The sequence below is a fragment of the Polypterus senegalus genome, chromosome 17 (assembly GCF_016835505.1).
Source record: "Polypterus senegalus isolate Bchr_013 chromosome 17, ASM1683550v1, whole genome shotgun sequence".
NCBI classification, from domain to species: domain Eukaryota; kingdom Metazoa; phylum Chordata; class Cladistia; order Polypteriformes; family Polypteridae; genus Polypterus; species Polypterus senegalus.
Window position 1 is genome coordinate 13334516 of NC_053170.1, and position 19677 is coordinate 13354192.

The 19677-nt window shown below is 42.2% G+C and overlaps 1 protein-coding gene across 1 annotated transcript; it reads left to right on the top strand.

The window, feature by feature from the left end:
- Positions 1-422: 422 nt before the first annotated feature.
- On the top strand, positions 423-10172 carry LOC120518021 (gastric inhibitory polypeptide). The gene is made up of 4 exons (XM_039740572.1): positions 423-502; positions 5571-5720; positions 9950-10051; positions 10145-10172. Exons 1-4 carry the CDS (start codon positions 423-425, stop codon positions 10152-10154), a joined length of 342 nt encoding a protein of 113 aa, XP_039596506.1. The 3' UTR covers positions 10155-10172.
- Positions 10173-19677: the final 9505 nt, after the last annotated feature.

A 19677-nucleotide genomic window follows, 5' to 3' on the forward strand; every position in this document is an offset into this window, starting at 1 on the left:
CCATATATAAAATTTATATTAAATACATGTATACGTATATATTATACGAGAGAGACAGATAGCGCGTGGCAGAGGTAAAATAATATATGAGGGACTTACAAAAAGTTTCCACACGTTTATATTTTCATTGGAAACGGTGAAGGAGGGAGGAGTAGTAATTGGGCATTAAAAAGTTGGTACGACGCTGGGAAGATTGCATTACAATAGGTGGCTATATAGACAAGTGATGTCATTTGTTTGTCTTAATAGTGTTTAAAAAGTGCGGAAACGTCTTGAACGTATGTATATGGCGAGAAAGAGAGAGAGAGAAGTAATATTCAATACACACAACTTTCTCTATTGTAGTTACAGAAACTAAAAATCCTTGCGCTATCGGAAATTTCTCACCAAAATGTTCTTTTTACAGGTATATCTGCCCGAACATGGATACTTCCCGGTTGTCTCTTCTTCTCTTCGTCATACTTGGTCTCGCCCTGGTAAACAGTCAAGAAGATGACAGTAGGTAAGAATTCCGTTTTTGAAGCTGCGCCTCTCAGAACCAATCTGCACGGCGGTGTTAAATGAACTCTTACAGCGTTAAATAAATCTTCGAAAGTGTATAAAAAAGGATTTTTCCTTAGTCATGAAGGCTAATTTAACTCTGGTTTGGAGAAGGCTTGAGTTAAAAGATTAAAACACACAGGTCTTTTTAACTCAGTTATGCAGGAACACTCTATAGAATTAAGGTGCCAAAGCGGTTCTTCCGAGAGATAGATGCTAGCAGGAACAATGTTTGGTTCCCAGAAGAACCATGAACGTGAAGTTTCCAGAAAAGATCTTTATTAAGAACTGAAACTCTTTTAATAATCACGATACGATGGTAACCGATTTGTGAAATCCCAATGGGCTCCCAAATTAAAAAAACTCTTACTGTCTAATCACATGGGTTATTCAGTCTTTCTTAATTTGTTAGTATCCTGCCTATAGTCTAATCTAATCTATAGATTAAAGATGTTAGTTTTGTCCACATAGTAGGAACCACTTTCAAAGCCCAAAAACAAATGCATATGAAAAAAGACAAAACTATACGGTTCCTTGTCAAAAGATGGCTCTACAAGTAACCACACAAGCCAGTAAAATGTAATTAAATAAACCGAATTTTGAAGGATGTATTAAATCGCGGAATTAATGCAATCATTTTTTTATTCATTTTTACGGTTTTCAGTACAGTCCCAAAGAGATTGCATTTTAGGAAAAAATACATGCAAAGACAGCCAGACTGCAGACCATTGGGCGAATAGCCGGCCGCCTATAGGGAACTGTCATCGGAGGGATGCATTTATGAAAGCTAAGGGGCGCGCGCTGCGTGAACCGAAGGGGACCCCCCAACACGAATTCGTCGAACTCTGATGGTACCGAGTGGGTGCTTTTATCAACGTATGGTGTGCACGCTACGTGCATCAAGGGGCGCGCGCTGCTTAAGTTTATACGGTTTATGCGGTTTATACGCCGTTTGTTCTACAGAAGCGGTGCACTTTCCAGACACCGAAGGAGAACCGCAGGTCGTAGAAATCTAATAATACTGTCCACCCGCTATGGACAACGAGTCGCGAGGTCTGTCCACCCCGTCAAGGCTCCAAATGGGCTTCGACCGGCACTGAATGCAAAGCAAAACACACAAGATGAAATATGGATAAAATCAACGTTTTTACATAGACACATTTCATTGTGAAGAAACATGACAAGTTTAATTATAGCGCCCTGAGTCCGGATCTCAGAGAAGCCACAAAAGTAGCCCCCGTGACCGTGAATTGGGACTGTAGAAAGCAGACACAGCACCTAAACAGGACTTGCTTCGCGTCTCTTCAGATGCTAGTCCTTCAGACTGGGAACGCCTCGAGTTTGGACCCTGACCTTGGGTCGGCTAACGGAGGGGGCGGATAGTGTGGCAGACGGGATGCATCTGAGCTCTTGGTAGGTGGAGTAACGCGAGGCTGGAGACGTGCATGCCAAACGGACAAATGAAGCAGACAATTTGCGCGTGGACCTGAGCGTTGCGGGGGAGCGGCTGAGAAAGGCGGGATGCGGGATCCATCCACTAAAGAAACCAACGTTCCTTTTCAGGGCAACCTACAACCAGCTTTCCGCGGAGGGCTCAATCCATTCCATAGTTCCTCGCAACCCCAGGTCGTTATAATATTGTAAATTAAACAAACAGAATAAAATGAGATTGGGAAAATGTATTGTACAAACCCAGAGCTGGATTAACCATTAAGCAAAATAAGCACATTCTTAGGGCATTAGGGGAAGGCGGGCAGAAATTTTCCATTGCCGGATTTACCATGGACCATATGGTGCAAAACTGCAAAAGGTGCGGTTTAACCAGGTTCCACAAAATAATGCTCCCAGATTAAATGAAAAAAAAATATATAGAAATGCAGTAGTAAAAACATTAATAAAACTGTACTAATAGAGGTTAATGGTACATATTAATCTTGGGAATACAACAAAGTTAGAATCTGGTAATTAGCATATGGTCCACCGAAGCTCACGTGATACTGCTTGTCTTGGTCATGACGGCAGTCCCGTCCAGTCATCCAATGGGAGTGAGGACAGTGCAGCGCTGCCAGACATATGATAATTTTTGAAAAAAAAATAAATTATATTTTAAATTAGATATATATGGGGACACCAAAATCTTTTAAGTGCTTAGGACCTGTAAATGTCTTAATTTGGCCCTGTACAGCCAATACCTCTTTAGAAATAAAGACATCAAAGTGGTTCTTCAGTGCGATGCCATAACTCATCCACAAGAAGGTTTCAGAAAGAAGTTTTATTAATTTAGATCCATAGCAGGCTTGATAAATTGCCATGAACAGATGATAACAGATTTCTGTAATCCCAGTGAGTTCCTTATTTTAAAAGGACTGAATAACACAGGCAAAACTTGGGTTTCTTTTGATATGTAAGCATCCTGCTATAGCCTACGATAACTTACATATTTGTTTTTTTCTACATATTAGAAACATTTTCAAAGCCCAAAGAACCATACAACCAAATAAAATGGTATTTTGGTACCATTACCAAGCACATGTAGCTCTGGTCTCTCTCTCAGAAACGTCAAACGTTACTCCTTAACAATCTGTAGGTGATAATGTCTGTTGAGCAAACAGGTTTTGGTAGCTAAGCGGATGCAAGGTCCGCTCCAACACGTGGTGAGAGGCCAACAGCCTCTCTGTCGGATTTGCCTGAATAAATCGGTACCGCAGCTGAACCTGATACTTAGTGCGATGAGAGAAGTCGCAAAATCAACTGAAATGTTCAAGAAAATTCTAGAAAAAAACCCCCATCTAAATCCGTTTAGTAGTTCTCTCGATGAAAACAGGACAGGCAAATAGGCAAACGCTGGATTATAAACTGCTCAAAAAAATTAAAGGAACACTTTGAAAACACATCAGATCTCAATGGGAAAAAGAAATCCTCCTGGATATCTATACTGATATAGACTGGGTAATGTGTTAGGAACGAAAGGATGCCACATCGTTTGATGGAAATGAAAATGATCAACCTACAGAGCCCTGAATTCAAAGACGCCCCAAAAATCAGAGTGAACAAATGATGTGGCAGGCTAGTCCATTTTGCCCAAATTGAATTGCAGCAACTCCAAATTGTACGCAGCACTTTGTATGGCCCCTGTGTTCTTGTATACATGCCTGACAACATCGGTGCATGCTTCTAATGAGATGACAGATGGTGTTGTGGGGGATCACCTCCCAGATCTGGACCAGGGCATCACTGAGCTCCTGGACAGTCTGAGGTGCAACCTGGTGGCATTGGATGGACCAAAACATAATGTCACAGAGGTGTTCTATTGGATTTAGGTCAGGAAAGTGTGGTGGCCAGTCAACGGTATCAATTCCTTCATCCTCCAGGAACTGCCTGCATACTCTCACCACATGAAGCCAGGAATTGTCGTGCACCAGGAGCCACTGTACCAGCATAGGGTCTGACAATGGGTCCAAGGATTTCATCCTGATACCTAATGGCAGCCAAGGTGCCTTTGTCAAGCCTGTAGCGGTCTGTGTGACCCTCCATGGATATGCCTCCCCAGACAATCATTAACCCACCACCAAACTGCTCATGCTGAATGATGTTACAGGCGGCATAATGTTCTCCATGGCTTCTCCAGACCCTTTCACTTCTGTCACGTGCTCAAGGGTGAACCTGCTCTCATCTGTAAAAAGCACAGGGCACCAGTGGTGCATCTGCCAATTCTGGTATTCTATGGCGAATGCCAATCGAGCTGCATGCTGCTGGGCAGTGAGCTCAGGGCCCATTAGAGGACATGGGGCCCTTGGGTCACCCTCATGAAGTCTTTCTGGTTGTTTGGTCAGAGACATTCACACCAGTGGCCTGCTGGAGGTCATTTTGTAGGGCTCTGGCAGTGCTCATCCTGTTCCTCCTTGCCCAAAGGAGCAGATACTGGTCCTGCTGATGGGTTATGGACCTTCTATGGCCCTCTCCAGCTCTCCTAGAGTAACTGCTTGTCTCCTAGAATCTCCTCCATGCCCTTGAGACTGTGCAGGGAGACACGGCAAACCTTCTGGCAATGACACGTATTGATGTGCCATCCTGGAGAAGTTGGACTACCTGTGCAACCTCTGTAGGGTCCAGGTATCGCCTCATGCTACCAGTAGTGACACTGACTGTAGCCAAATGCAAAACTAGTGAAGAAACAGTCAGAAAAGATGAGGAGGGAAAAATGTCAGTGGCCTCCACCTGTTAAACCATTCATTCCTGTTTTGGGGGTCATCTCATTGTTGCCCCTCTAGTGCATCTGTTGTTAATTTCATTAACACCACAGCAGCTGAAACTGATTAACAACCCCCTCTGCTACTTAACTGACCAGATTAACATCCCATAAGTTTCATTGACTTTATGCTATACTCTGATTAAAAAATGTTCCTTTAATTCTTTGGAGCAGTATATATACAGTATATAGATTATAAAGGTAAATTGCTCAATTTATATTTCAATTTTATGCCATGGGGCGGCACGGTGGTGCAGTGGTAGCACTGATAGCACTGCTGCCTCACAGCTAAGAGACCCGGGTTCGCTTCCCAGGTTCTCCCTGCGTGGAGTTTGCATGTTCTCCCCGTGTCTATGTGGGTTTCCTCCCACAATCCAAAGACATGCAGGTTAGGTGGATTGGCGATTCTAAATTGGCCCTAGTGTGTGCTTGGTGTGTGTGTGGGTGTGTTTGTGTGTGTCCTGTGGTGGGTTGGCACCCTGCCCAGGATTGGTTCGTGCCCTGTGTTGGCTGGGATTGGCTCCAGCAGACCCCCGTGACCCTGTATTCGGATTCAGCGGGTTAGTGGATGGATGGATAGAATTTTATGCCATTAAAAGTTCATTTTTTGGAGTTTAATTTGCTCACCGGCAGTAGTGACATCTTCATCTTCAAATGTGATTTTACTTTTGTAGGGGGAAGCAAATGTAAAACAAAAACTTTTCCAGGGGTGTTGGGCATAGAAAAGATGTCAGAGGGCTTGATGTGATGTTAAACGATTCTCTGGGTATTCCCTATTTAGGGTGGTTCCTGTACAAATGGAGGGCGTCAGACCTGTGGAGAGGCGATATGCTGAGTCTGCCATTGCCAGTGACATCAGTAAGATTGTTGATTCCATGGCTCAGAAGAATTTTGTCAATTTCCTCCTGAACAGAAAAGAAAAGAAGAGCAAGTAAGTGACCTGGAAATGAAAAATGTGTCTAAAAATTTGAAAGTGCCATACAGAATGTAACCCACCCCTGAATGCTATGGATTACTGTTTGTCTTAATATATAAACTGGACTTTGAGTTCATTTTACTTTAGATGGCTCCTTCTCATGTGGAATGAAGTGTTTAAGAGGGCATTTCTGATATGCTGTAAATATACTTGCAACTCTGCTAAGCACTGATATTTTCAGGGTTACATAATGAAAAATGGTAGGGTTTGAATGGGCAACTGGGCAGGTTCACACCTAGCTCCACAGACTTTGGATCATACCACCTTTAGTATCGTGGTCTTTGATATACAGAATTGTGATTTCGACTGAGCTTGGCGACTGACACAAATTAATCCAATGCCAAGAGTTGTGCAAGCCACAGTTAGGCTTGTCATTTGTGGGAGCAAACAAGGTGGGGCAGAAGTCACAAAGTCAAGGTCATGCCCATCCTCGTCTTACCAGAGATAACACATATCCGGCCTAAAAACTGGTAATTCTAACCTATATATCCAATTCAGGAGCACTGGGGATACAGGCCATATATGCCAATAAATATTTATATCAGGCTCTTCATGTCAATAGTTTTTAGTAACAGGGACCACTTTATTGTGACTTCATTAAAGATGTGTTAGAAAGGGAGGGTCATTAGAGTATGGCAATTGCTAAGTGGGAAGGTATTGCCACTTTAGCATGGCTTAAATGGTCTCAGTATAACTGTATATACATAAAGCGATTGAACATCTATCCAGGTGGAATATCATGCAGTGTCCACAAGAGGCTGGGAATGTCTGATGAACAAAGGCGAGTGGCCGACGTAAAATAGTAAATTGTGTGGCGAATGTTCATGTGTTACATCACCCAGCGTCCACAACAGAGCTGGAATATCCTGCGAAGAAATGCAACAAGACACACAAAGGCAAAGGGATGTGAGGCATATCTGGTGAACAGTCAGTCAGTCAACATCCAATCCGCTATATCCTAACACTAGCACAGGGTCAAGGGGATCTGCTGGAGCCAATCCCAGCCAAGGTGCCAGCCCACCACAGGGAACACACACAAACACACAAACCCACACACCAAGCACACACTAGGGACAATTTAGGATCGTCAATGCTCCTAACCCGTATGTCATTGGAATGTGAGAGGAAACTATATGGTGAACACTGGGTTCCTAAATACACAAGGAGATTGAAATAGATGGACTTATCAATGATTCCTTAAAAAGACAACGATCAGTATTCTTAAGATGATACAAAGAGCACCTGAGGAAAGACCACAAAAAGAATTCAATGCCTCCACCAAAGGCTCATCTGAAGCCTGACCTGCATGTCCTCCCAGGTGGTGGCATAGGACTAATTACAGCACCTAGGAATTGTAGATCAATTAGGGGTCTCATCCCACCTCCATCAAAACTACTAAGACAGTTGATTACATTAACAAACCTTTGAACAATCTCCTTGATTTTGTTAACTTAGTTAACACAGGGTAACTTCTTAAGAACAAACGGTTAACATAGAAGCTAATAAAGAAAGAAAAAGTAACTGAAAAAAGGCACAAAACAAAATATAAGGTAGGATTCATGCAGAGCCCTAACAACGTGCCGTGTCTGTGTGACTGGTAACAATGCACAGGACAACTGCATCCATAACGAGAAAAACCTCAGAAAATGACAGCTTTCAGATGCCACTGCCATAATGTTAAAAATAATTCACAGGCATAAAGACATAACATTGCATGAACCAAAACAGGAAAATGAATTCTTTGTATCATTAACATAAAAAGAATGAAAGAAGAAGGGAGAGGGGAACTGTGAAAACCCTGGCCCAAAATGAAAAGTGTTCACAGAATAAACAAAAATACACATAGATTAGGTCTTCAAGATTTTTATTACAAAAGCAGTAAATAAAAAAAAAATTAAAAATCAGAAAACAATATAAATCTGAGCAAGAGGTAAGCACTATAAAGGAACTCAAGAATACAAGCAATGAAGAGCTAAGAACTGAGGCAATCAGATGCTATACTGTGGATTCAGAAAATATTTCAACCCCCCCCCCCTCCGCTTTCTGCACACTTTATTCTGTTATAAATTTAATTTTAAATGAATACATTTTGGGTGGCACAGTGGGCAGCACTGCTGCCTCACAGTTAGGAGACCTGGGTTCGCTTCCCGGGTCCTCCCTGCGTGGAGTTTGCATGTTCTCCCCGTGTCTGCGTGGGTTTCCTCCCACAGTCCAAAGACATGCAGGTTAGGTGCATTGGCGATTCTAAATTGTCCCTAGTGTTTGTGTGCCCAGTGGTGAGCTGGCACCCTGCCCGGGGATTTGTTCCTGCCTTGTGCCCTGGGATTGGCTCCAGCAGACCCCCGTGACCCTGTGTTAGGATATAACGGGTTGGATGATGACTGACTGAACATATTTTGGATTTTATTGCCCATCAATATTTACAGATTTATTAAAAAAATCAAAAACTACAACCTAACTCAAATAAATATTCTGACCTTCGGCTGTGGCATTCCAATATGTAGTCCAGTGCGTCCTGTTTGCTTTAATTTTCCATCTACAAAAACAAAGAAAACACCTGACTTGGCAGTTACAGCCACAGTGCTGTTGGTATAAAGTCCTGACTTTTCCAGGTGGAAGACTTTACAAGACCAGAAGCCCATTGAAAAAGGCGTCTCAGTTGAGATTTGACCTGCCGTATGCCAGAGCTCCCTGACACTGATCAAGGCAAGCCAAACTGGCTCAGAAAGAACTTAACTGCCTGATTTCTCTTGCTGCACCAAATGCTTATTTCTCTTCTTTATTTTGGACTAAACAAAGCATTAAACAGGAGTGGCCTGGTTTGCTCACTAACTATTTTTTGGGACTCCTTTACTCTTTCAACCCATTATACAGATTATCCTTCTGAATCATGCCTGAACACTAGTTGGTGCTGGTGTTTGTGGCACCCAAGAAAACTGAACGATCCGTTAAAATGCAGGCAGTTCTCATAGAAGACACAGGTTGGCTGGCACCCCAGCTAGGAAGACATGATAAAGGAAGGAGATGGATGAATAAGATCCTGACTAAGTTGGTTAGTAGTATGTTCCCCAGTTGGAAGGCCAATTTAAGGGAAGGACAGGGTGGCGGACACTGGGTGGCGGTACCTCTCTGGTATGACTCCCATTTGGACACACGCATGGTTATAAGGGAGTTGTAATTTTGCTGAGCAACCCTGTTGGGGTTGTCAGGTGCCGCTAAGGGGAGCTGCAGAAAGCAGGCTTCTCCATTACAGAGAGGTTCCACTGGACCCAGAATTGCTTCCAGGTGGCAATCCTGTTGCACCAGAAGTACCCTAGGGTTTGGGTTGAAAAGCAGCCGCTCCGCCTCATCCGAAGGGTCAAAGATAGGAGACGGAGGTGGAGGAGAGCTGAGGTGGAAAAAGAAAGTAATAGAATTGTGACTGTGATTTACCTTTTACATGGTTTATCACCTGGTATTGTGTGACAGTTTGGTTTGGTTGTCTCTGGGGTGCTGGTATGACCCCTACAGGTCACACATTTTTTTCCACTCCATGATCAACACTCCTCTTGCTACACATTCTTTTCCATAGGTTAAAGTATCTGTCCCTCACATTTTTCTGCTTTTTCATGCAATCATGACCACCAAACCGGAAGATGAACAGTTATCAAACTGGCCAATCAGAGTTATAGGGATCTGCATAGGGTTCATCTCAACGCAATGTGTTGTTTAGTTTCATTTAGGAGGACCCCATCAGCTATGCCATAGGCTCAACGCTAAAGTATAACTCAGCCTTTAGTGTGTCATAGAGAAGATATGAAGCATTGTTCATAATGGCAGTCAGTTTTGTTTTAATTCTTTCCTTAGCTATGACTTTCGGGGGTTCAAAGTGAGTTTCGTAATTGAGCCTGCCCTTTGAATTAACCTGTTGAGTCAGTGATCCTCCCTTGAAGTGATGTTACCAGTCCAGCACAAAACACAGGCCATCACAGAGTTGTAGAAGATGTGAAGGATGTCACCAGTCATATTATTGGAACATAGTCCCCTAAGGAAGAAGAGTCCGCTGTGCCCTTTCTTATAGAGCTCCTCTGTGTGGCATCTCTAATTGAGATAGGCAATTCCTGCACAAAACAGAGGGTCTGTTTGGAATATAAACAAGGTTTCTAATTTCAATTAAGAAGCACTCAACAATCCTTTTATTCCAGACGCACCTTGACTCCAGACCAGATTGACTCCCATCCTTTGCTGACTGACCTGATCAGACAGGACTTCATGGAATGGATTTTCACCAAAATCATCCAAGACAGGTACTAAAATGCTCTAAGCAACATTATGAACACCGGTTACTGAGAACCTTCAAAATGTCATAATATGGCATTCATTTTTTTTTTTTTTTGCAGGGCTGACTGACAAAGAATCCAAAAGGGAAAATTTAAAAAGTCTAAAGAAACCAAAATGCTATTTGTGTTCTCGAAAAAGTAACTTATAGTAGAATGTCCAAGATTATCATTATGTTTTAAATACCTGGGAAGTTAAAAATAAAGAAATTGCAAAAAATAAAGAAAAGAAATCAGAGCTACTTTGTGTCCATCTTCTTTCAGCACATTACTGCAAGTTACAAGGTGTTGTTTTATGGTGGACTAGCAGACCTCGTGCGCTTCGCTGCAGTCGTTGTAGTTGGAATAATTATGTATCTACATGCGACTTATAGAGCTTCTTTATATACAACATTTTAGGTTTGTCCTCCTGGAGCAAAAATATTCTAAGAAACACTAAGTAGAAACACTAAAGGAAAAAATACTATTTAGTAAGTACTGCGTCTAGTAAACAGTAAATCAGTAAAGGAGAGAAGACTAAACACTAAGGAAAAAGAACGGCAAGAACATGTCAGCTGCGGAACTCAGAGCAGCTCAGCTCGGAGCGAAATGAAGTGAATGAAATGACGTGAATGGGAGGGGAGATGATCATGTGACTCCCCCACCTGCCTTAACTCTCAATCCCTCCGCAAACACAGTCTCTCAGATGCCAACTCTCCTTTATATAAATCAGTAAAGGAGAGAGGACTAAACACTAAGGAAAAAGAATGGAAAAACCGCGTCAGCTGTGGAGCTCAGCTCGGAGCGAAATGAAGTGACGTGAATGGGAGGGGAGATGATCACGTGACTCCCCCACCCACCTTAACTCTCCATCCCTCCACAAACACACAAACACAGTCTCTCGGATCCCAACTCTCCTTTATATGTATAGATGAGTGCTGGGGTGTTGGAATAGAACCACAAATGGTGATCTGAAGGACAGAGTCATGAGCCAGGTGCCTACTTTCCAGCAGTTAGTTAGTTATTCCTGTTCTCTCTGGTCCTTCACTGTAAATGTCCTCCTCTCTCAATCTTTGGTTATTCACTTTGCCTCTCACCAGAAGAGACCAATGCTCTTAAATTCTGCCTGTTGGATTCTTCTCCATGTCAGGACCAGTCTTCCTGTTTTCCTTTTTCCCTCGGGGTTCCATTCCAAAACATGGTATGGGATGTTTGTCTGCTCCCTGGAGTGTTCTCGATCCACTTCCAATTCCTTGTCTGGATGGTATTGACGAAGGGCTTCTGCTGAGTTCTCTGCCAGAGCTCCTGGTTAGAAATCCACCCTGGCCACCTAATGCACACGATCTGTCATAGGCGGGTATTAATGAAAACTTGCACCTTGTGATCAAGGTGCTTGGTACATCTCCAGGCCTCTACCCCATACAATAGTATTAACTTAACATTTTTGTTATTAGACACAAATAAACTTGGAATGAAGTCAAGGTTCTTATTCCTCCACACTCAACATTAGAACAATCTAGACAAGAACAGGCCATTAAGCCCAACAATGCTTGCCAGTCCTAGCCACTGAATTTTTCCAAAATAAAATCTAGGCAACTTTTCAAAGTCCCTAAAGTCCTACTGTCCACCACAGGATTCGGTCACTTATTTCATGTGTCTGTGGTTCTCTGTGTAAAGAAAAACGTCCTAATGTTTGTGCAAAATTTACCCTTAACAACTTTCCAACTGTGTCCTTGTGTTCCTGATGAACTTATTTTAAAGTCATTGTCTCAATCCACTGGACTAATTCACTTGATAATTTTAAACACTTCAGTCAGGTCTCCTCTTAATCTTCTTTTCCTTAAACTGTAAAGGCTCAGCTCCTTTAATCTTTCCTCATAACTCACCCATTGTAGCCCTGGAGTCAGCCTCGTCGCTCTTCTCTGGACTTTTTCTGGCACTGCAATGCCCTTTTTGTAGTCTGGAGATTAGAACTGCACACAGTACTCCAGATGAGGTCTAATCGGTGCATTATAAAGCATAACCTCCTTGGACTTGTACTCTATACATCAAGGCACTATATAATCTAACAATCTGTTAGCCCTTGTGGTGAATGGCCGGCCCTTTATCCCGGCTAATACCCCCAAGCTGCCAGGTGGAGCCCTCCTTGCAGTATGGAGGTCCCCAGAAGACCAGCAGGGCATCACGGACATTATAGTTTTTATATGCAGCCCTGCTGGATGCCATGGGGGCCACTAGGGGATGCTACAGGGAGGAATAACGAGTATTTTCCCTTCGCCCAGGAAGCACATGTGGACAAGAGGAATGATGTGCTTCCGGGGTGAAGAAAAGGATTTGTACCTGACCCGGAAGTGAAAAGGATCACATGGACTGGGGATTGAGAACACTTCCGGGTCAGGGAATATAAAAGGATTGTGGGAGCTCCCAGACGGGGAGCTGAGCTGGGTGGAAGGGTGGCAACCCATCTGGGAGTGGAGGATTGTTTATTGATTGTGTATTGTGTAGTGTATGAGTATTGTGGAGGAGAAGGTGCTTTGTGCACTGTGGCGATTAAATAAAGTCAAGTATTGGACTTTTACCTGGTGTTTGGAGTTGTGGACAAGGGTTCAAGGGAGCGAGAGCGCCCCCTATCTGTCACATCCTCTTAATGGCTTCTGAATAATGTCTGGTAGTTGATAGTGTCAAGTCCACTATGACTTCTAAAACATTTTCATAAGGTTTTTTATTTTTATTTTCAGGCCTCCCATTGTGTATTCAAACCTCACAGTTTTACTTCCTCATTGTAATTCATTTACTTACATTAAATATCATCCACCACGGAGCTGCCCAAGCCTGTGTGTTGTATCAGGACTTCAGGACAACAAAGGCCTGGTGTGCTTTAGTGATCTGGGTGTTCACATCTTCATCTGTCTGCCCCTCCTGTTTTGCTAACTATGCTGCCCTAGTATGTAAAGTCATCAACATATTCAGCAGCCTGTCCATTAATGGTGAGTGTAACTTTCTGGGTGGTGTTCACTTGCAGGCTCTTGGTCTTTGTGATGTTGCTCTCCAGTCCTGTGGCCCTGGTTACCAGTGGAGTCTGTCTGTCATTGCCTGGATGTGCTGGTGGGTATGCAACAATCGTCCGATGTCATCAGCAAAGTCCATGTCCTCCAGCTTCGGGTTCACTGTATGCTCCTAGGCTGGTCCACTGTTGTCCTCATCACCCAATCAATCACAAGCACGAAGATGATCAGTGATAGGAGGCAGCCTTGCCTGACTCCAGTGTTTACATTGAAGAGTTCTGACAGATTAGACTTGTGGATGACTCAGCAACAGGTGTCTTAGTAGAGGCTCTTTATCGGGTTGACAATCTTCTGAGGGATGTTGTAATGCCTAAGGACTGTCCAGATCATTACCCTATTCACCATATCAAATACCTTCTTGAAACTGATGAAGATGACGTAAAGCAACGACTGCAGGTGATGTTACATTTAAAATACAGGACTGGGAGATGGAAACACACGTAATTGTTGTAATAGAGGTTGGAAGAATCTTTAGAACTGTTTTGATGAGAAGACGCCATTTAGCCCAACAATCAGGACTCCATAGTCCTCAGGACTACCCAAAAAAGACATAAATCATTTGCAACGAGTGCAGAATGCAGCTGCTAGAATCCTAACTGGTAAAAGAAAATCCGAACACATTTCTCCAGTTTTGATGTCACTACACTGGTTGCCTGTGTCATTCAGGATTGACTTTAAAATACTGCTTATGGTTTATAAAGCCTTAAATAATCTCGCTCCATCTTATATATCGGAATGCCTGACACGTTATATTCCAAATCGTAACCTCAGATCCTCAAATGAGTGTCTCCTTAGAATTCCAAAAGCTAAACTTAAAAGAAGTGGTGAGGCGGCCTTCTGCTGTTATGCACCCAAAATCTGGAATAGCCTGCCAATAGGAATTCGCCAGGCTGATACAGTAGAGCAGTTTAAAACACTGCTGAAAACACATTACTTTAACATGGCCTTCTCATAACTTCACTTTAACTTAATACTGATACTCTGTATGTTCAATTCTTCATAATAACTATTCATGGTGACTCTAAAATCCGTACTGACCCCAACTCTCTCTTCTGTTTCTTTTTCCGGTTTCTTTGTGGTGGCGGCCTGTGCCACCACCACCTACTCAAAGCGTCAGGATGCACCAACATTGATGGACTGAAAGCCAGAAGTCTACGTGACCATCATCATCAGGTCCTTCCATGAAAACCCTAAATACAAAGAGGACTGTTTGATTTACGTTAGGTAGATTGCCCAGAGGGGACTGGGCGGTCTCTTGGTCTGGAACCCCTACAGATTTTATTTTTTTCTCCAGCCTTGGAGTTTTTTTTTGTTTTTTCTGTCCACCCTGGCCATCGGACCTTACTCTTATTCTATGTTAATTAATGTTGACTTATGTTTATCTTTTATTGTGTCTTCTATTTCTCTATTCATTTTGTAAAGCACTTTGAGCTACATTTTTTTGTATGAATATGTGCTATATAAATAAATGTTAATTGATTGAATGAACAATCTTGCCAATCCTATTCACCTAAGTTTTTTTTTTTTTGGTCAAAATAATACTGAGTTAAGTTTTGAAAGTTCCTAAAGTCTTACTGTCTACCACACCACTTGGTCACTTTTCACATGTGTCTGTAGCTCAATGTGTAAAGAATCATTTTCTCACATTTCAGCAAACTTAACTCAACAACGTTCCCTCTAAGTCTCCATATACAGCCATATGAAAAAGTTTTGGAGCCCCTCTTAATTCTTTGGATTTTTGTTTATCATTGGCTGAGCTTTCAAAGTAGCAACTTCCTTTTAATATATGACATGCCTTATGGAAACAGGAGTATTTCAGCAGTGACATTAAGTGTATTGGATTAACAGAAAATATGCAATATGCATCATAACAAAATTAGACAGGTGCATAAATTTGGACAACAGAGATATGACATTAATACTTAGCTGAGCCTCCTTTTCAAATATATCAGCCTCTAGACGCCTCCTATAGCCTTTGATGAGTGTCTGGATTCTGGATGGAGGTATTTTTGAATTTTCTTCCATACAAAATCTCTCCAGTTCATTTCAATTTAATGGCTGCCAAGCATGGACAGCGTGCTTCAAATCATCCCATAGATTTTCGATGATATTCAACTCAGGGGACTGTGACGGCCATTCCAGAACATTGTACTTTCCCTCTACATGAATGCCTTTGTAGATTTCCAACTGTGTTGTCGGTCATTGTCTTGTTGGAATATCCAACCCCTGCGTAACTTCAACTTTGTGACTGATGCTTGATCATTATCCTGAAGAATTTGTTGATATTGGGTTGAATTCATCCGACCCTCGACTTTAACAAGGGCCCCAGTCCCTGAACTAGCCACACAGCCCCACAGCATGATGGGACCTCCATCACATTTGACAGGAGGTAGCAGGTGTTTTTCTTGGAATGTGGTGTTCTGCTTCCGCCATTGCAATGCACTTTTTGTTCTGACCAAATAACTCAATTTTTGTTTTAACAGTCCAAAGCTCTTTGTTCCAAAATTAATCAGTCTTGTCTAAATGAGCATTTGCATACAACAAGCGACCCTGTTTGTGGCGTGAGTGCAGAAAGGGCTTCTTTCTCATCACACTGCCATACAGATGTTCTTTGTGCAAATTGCGCTGAATTGTAGAACGATGTACAGATACACCATCTGCAGCGAGATGTTCTTGCAGGTCTTTGGAGGTGATCTGTGGCTTGTCTGTAACTACTCTCTCAATCCTGCACATATGTCGCTCCTGTGTTTTTCTTGGCCTGCCAGACCTGCTAGGTTTAACAGCAACTGTGCCTGTGGCCTTCCATTTCCTGATTCCATTCCTTACAGTTGAAACTGACAGTTTAAACCTCTGAGATGGCTTTTTGTAGTCTTCCCCTAAACCATAAGACTGAACAATCTTTGTTTTCAGATCGTTTGAGAGTTGATTTGAGGATCTCATGCTGTCTGTCACTCTTCAGAGGAGAGTCAAAGGGAAGCGCAACTTGCGAATGACCACCTTAAATACCTTTTCTCATGATTGGTCACCCCTGTCTATGAGGTTGAAGGCTTAACAAGCTCATCCAACCAATTTGTTATTGCAAGTAAGCATTGAGCAGTGACAGGCATTCAAATCAGCACAATGACAAGGGGACCCACATTTGTGCACAGCCAGTTTTTCACATTTGATTTCATTTCATACAACTAAATACTGCGTCACTAAAAATCTTTGTTTGGAAAACACCGCAGTACTCCGATGATCCTAGGAAATGAAAGACATACCACTGTTATCTTTGTTTGTTGAAAGGAGAGTCAATTATTATGTAGGCTGAGAGGAGTTCCCAAACTTTTTCATATGACTGTACCTGCTGAAGAACTCATCTTAAAGTGACAGCTTGGATCCACTACTTGATGTCATAATTTTGAACACCTCAGTCATGTCACCTTTTAATCTGCATTTGCTTAAACCGAAAAGGTTTGAGTCCTTCACTCTTTTAGGGTACTGAACCACCTTACTCAGAGTCAGAATAGACAAAGTCCTATCAACTGACCTCATAAAAAGTGTTTGGAAACAATAGTGCAGAAACCTCTAGAAGAACACTAATATATTTAAATTGAAATAGTGGCAGATGTAGTGACTTGCAAAGGACCATAATGTAGTCATTTGCAAGCGTACCAGTTAACAAGTGGACCAAAGTGCCAGCCAAAACATGGGATTTATCCATTCAAAACCAGTAACTTCCTGTGTAGCTTTGGCTTTATACTTGGGCTTTTTTTTCTTTGATGTTAAACACATTTTCTGACAGGTTTCAGTTGCAGGTTTCTTGCAGGGTACATCAGGTTTTCCTCCAGGATTTCTCCATATATTACTGCATTCATTTTTCCCTCACAAGCTTTCCAGGGCCTTCTGGAGAGAAGCAGCCCATAGCCTGATAATGGCACCGATATGCTTCAGAATGGGAATGGTGTGTTTGATATAAAGTATGTGCAGTATCACATGGCACTAAAACCTCCATCTTGGTCTCAACAGACCACAGAACCTTCTAATAGTGCCTTCTGCCAAACTCAAGCCTGGATGTTATAAGGAGACCAGATTCATGTCTAAGGTGTTTTCATGTTCTTCTTATTTCCTTCCACATTCTAAAGACTGGCAGTTTAGTCAGATTGGCATTGTTAAATTGGCCTGTGTGTGTGTGCTCACCCTGCTCTGCAATGCACTGGCACCTTGTCCAGGTGTACTTCCTGCCTTGTGCCTGATAAGCGCTAGGATAGGCTCCAGCTGCTCTGCAACCCTGTAATGGATAACAGGGTTACAAAAATAAATGGATGGAACTTCTAAGTGGTTAACACATTTTATTATCTGTGTCAATGCACATGCTATTTACAGTCAGACTTTAGAATTTGTCCATCCTTTGATCCACATATTCAGTTCAGAATTATGTTTTCATACAAAGGAGTAATATAATGTAAAGAAAATACCTAAATTAGCCAAGCTTAACACAAATTTCTGTTTAAATAGTGGTCTACATATTCAGATGAGACTTTTGATTCCCATGCTGCTGTCTTGAACCACATTGCTAGGCAACTGACGGCTTCCCAAGATTTATAAGTTAACAACGAAAGAAGCTTAATGGGGGCTGTTAACTAGCTGGGACTAATGGAATGACGGCAGCTCTTTATTCACCCATAAATGGTATACCTGTTCTCTTTGCAGCCGTCTGTCTGCTAAAGTGCATGTATCATGTCAGAAATATTAGTAGCTTTCGTTTAAAGAACATGGACATTATAAGACAATACTCGACTTTGTAAAGTCCTGGTTAGATAAGAGCATAAAGTAACTAAGACGTTAGAGTCACTGAACAAATTATTTGAAACACCTGTCCGCCAGCTTATCCATGCATTTATTGCATCTAATCAGCCAATCTTGTGGCAGCCACACGGTGCATAAGATCCTACAGATGCACGTCAGGAGCTTCATGAATGTTCACATCAAAAACCAAAATGGGGCAAAACTGTGATCTCAGTTATTGTTGGAGCCAGACGGGCTGGTCTGAGTATTTCTCTGACTGCTGTGCTCTTGGAAGTTTCATGTACAACAAACCCCAGCCTTTTCTGAGAACAGCGCTAAAAGCAAAAATACATCCTGTGAGTGGCAGCTCTACAGACAGAAATACTGTACCTTATTAATGAGAGGTCAGATGAGAATGGCCAGACCGATACGAGTTGACGGAAAGGCTACGATAACTCAGATGACCATTCTGTACAATTGTGGTGAGCAGAACAGTATCTCAAAATGCACAGCACATTGAATTTAGAGGCGGATGGGCTACAACAGCAGAAGACCACATCAGGTTCAACTCCTGTCAGCCAACAACAGAAAGCGGAGGTGGCAGAGTGCACAAGCTCACCAAAACTGGAAAGTGGAAGACTGGAAAAAAGCCTCCTGGTCTGATGAATCTCGATTTCTGCTGAGGCACACAGATGGCTGGGTCAGAACACTATGAATCCATGTACCCAGCCTGCCTTGTGCCAACTTTCCAGGCTGGTAGTGGTGGTGATGATGTAATGGTGTGGGGAAGGCAGTGAGACCAGCTATGTTATGTGGGTTGGCGACGGTGGCACTAACCAAAAGAAAGTAGACGGAGTTGGATGTGGCGGAGCTAAAGATGTTAAGATTTGATTTCGGTGAGATGAGGAAGCAGCCAAAAGAAGAATTAGAAGATTATTGATTTTGCGATCTCAATAAAATAAAAAATTAAATAAGGCTATTGCTTTGTTAAAGCTTTTTAGCTTAATTAATTTTTTTAATATTGGTTATTTTTTTTATTTTTTGTATTAAAAATGTAAGAATAAAAGAAAATATTAGGGTTGGGAAATTAGTTGTCTGACATGAGTCAAATAAATCACGTGACAATAACCTGCAATCCAATTGGCTGTCCAGCAGAGTTACTGAATTGCAGAGCTCTGCAGCCATAGGCATAGAATTACTAGACGCCGCATAATCAGCAGCATCGTACGTCAACGTCGCCGCCATATTAAGAGTGGCACTGCTGTTGAGTGAAGTAATGGATAAAGATGCCTCACGAATGTGTTGCTTGGGATTGTGCAAACCGCTGTACGCTCCAAACCAGATCCCGGGGGATTACATTTCATAGTTAAGGGTGAACAATTGTTTTGGTTATATTTGACCATTAGAAAATCCCATTTTATAATCTTAACTTTAGCTATGCCAGGCTAAACTAGCAAAGCTATGCATTTATGTGCTCAAGTGAGCCTCCAAACAATGTTTTGGCTAAACGTATTTAGTCACTAACAATGTATATTGTTGTTAGCTGTTAACATTTCTCAAACTTTGAAGGTTTCCCAAAGAAATCCAACTCAGGAAGCAGTGGGAGGTCAGGTAGCCCTTAGACGGGCTTTTGAGAAAGCTGTCCTATGATGTGTGCCATGCTAGTTTGGTGACAGATGCTGTACCGGCGTCATATGATCAAAGCTACCACTTGCTCATATTAAAAAGCAAAGGAGGTCTGATGATTCCTTCCGAGGGTCCAATCAAGGTGGTCAAAGTAGCTGA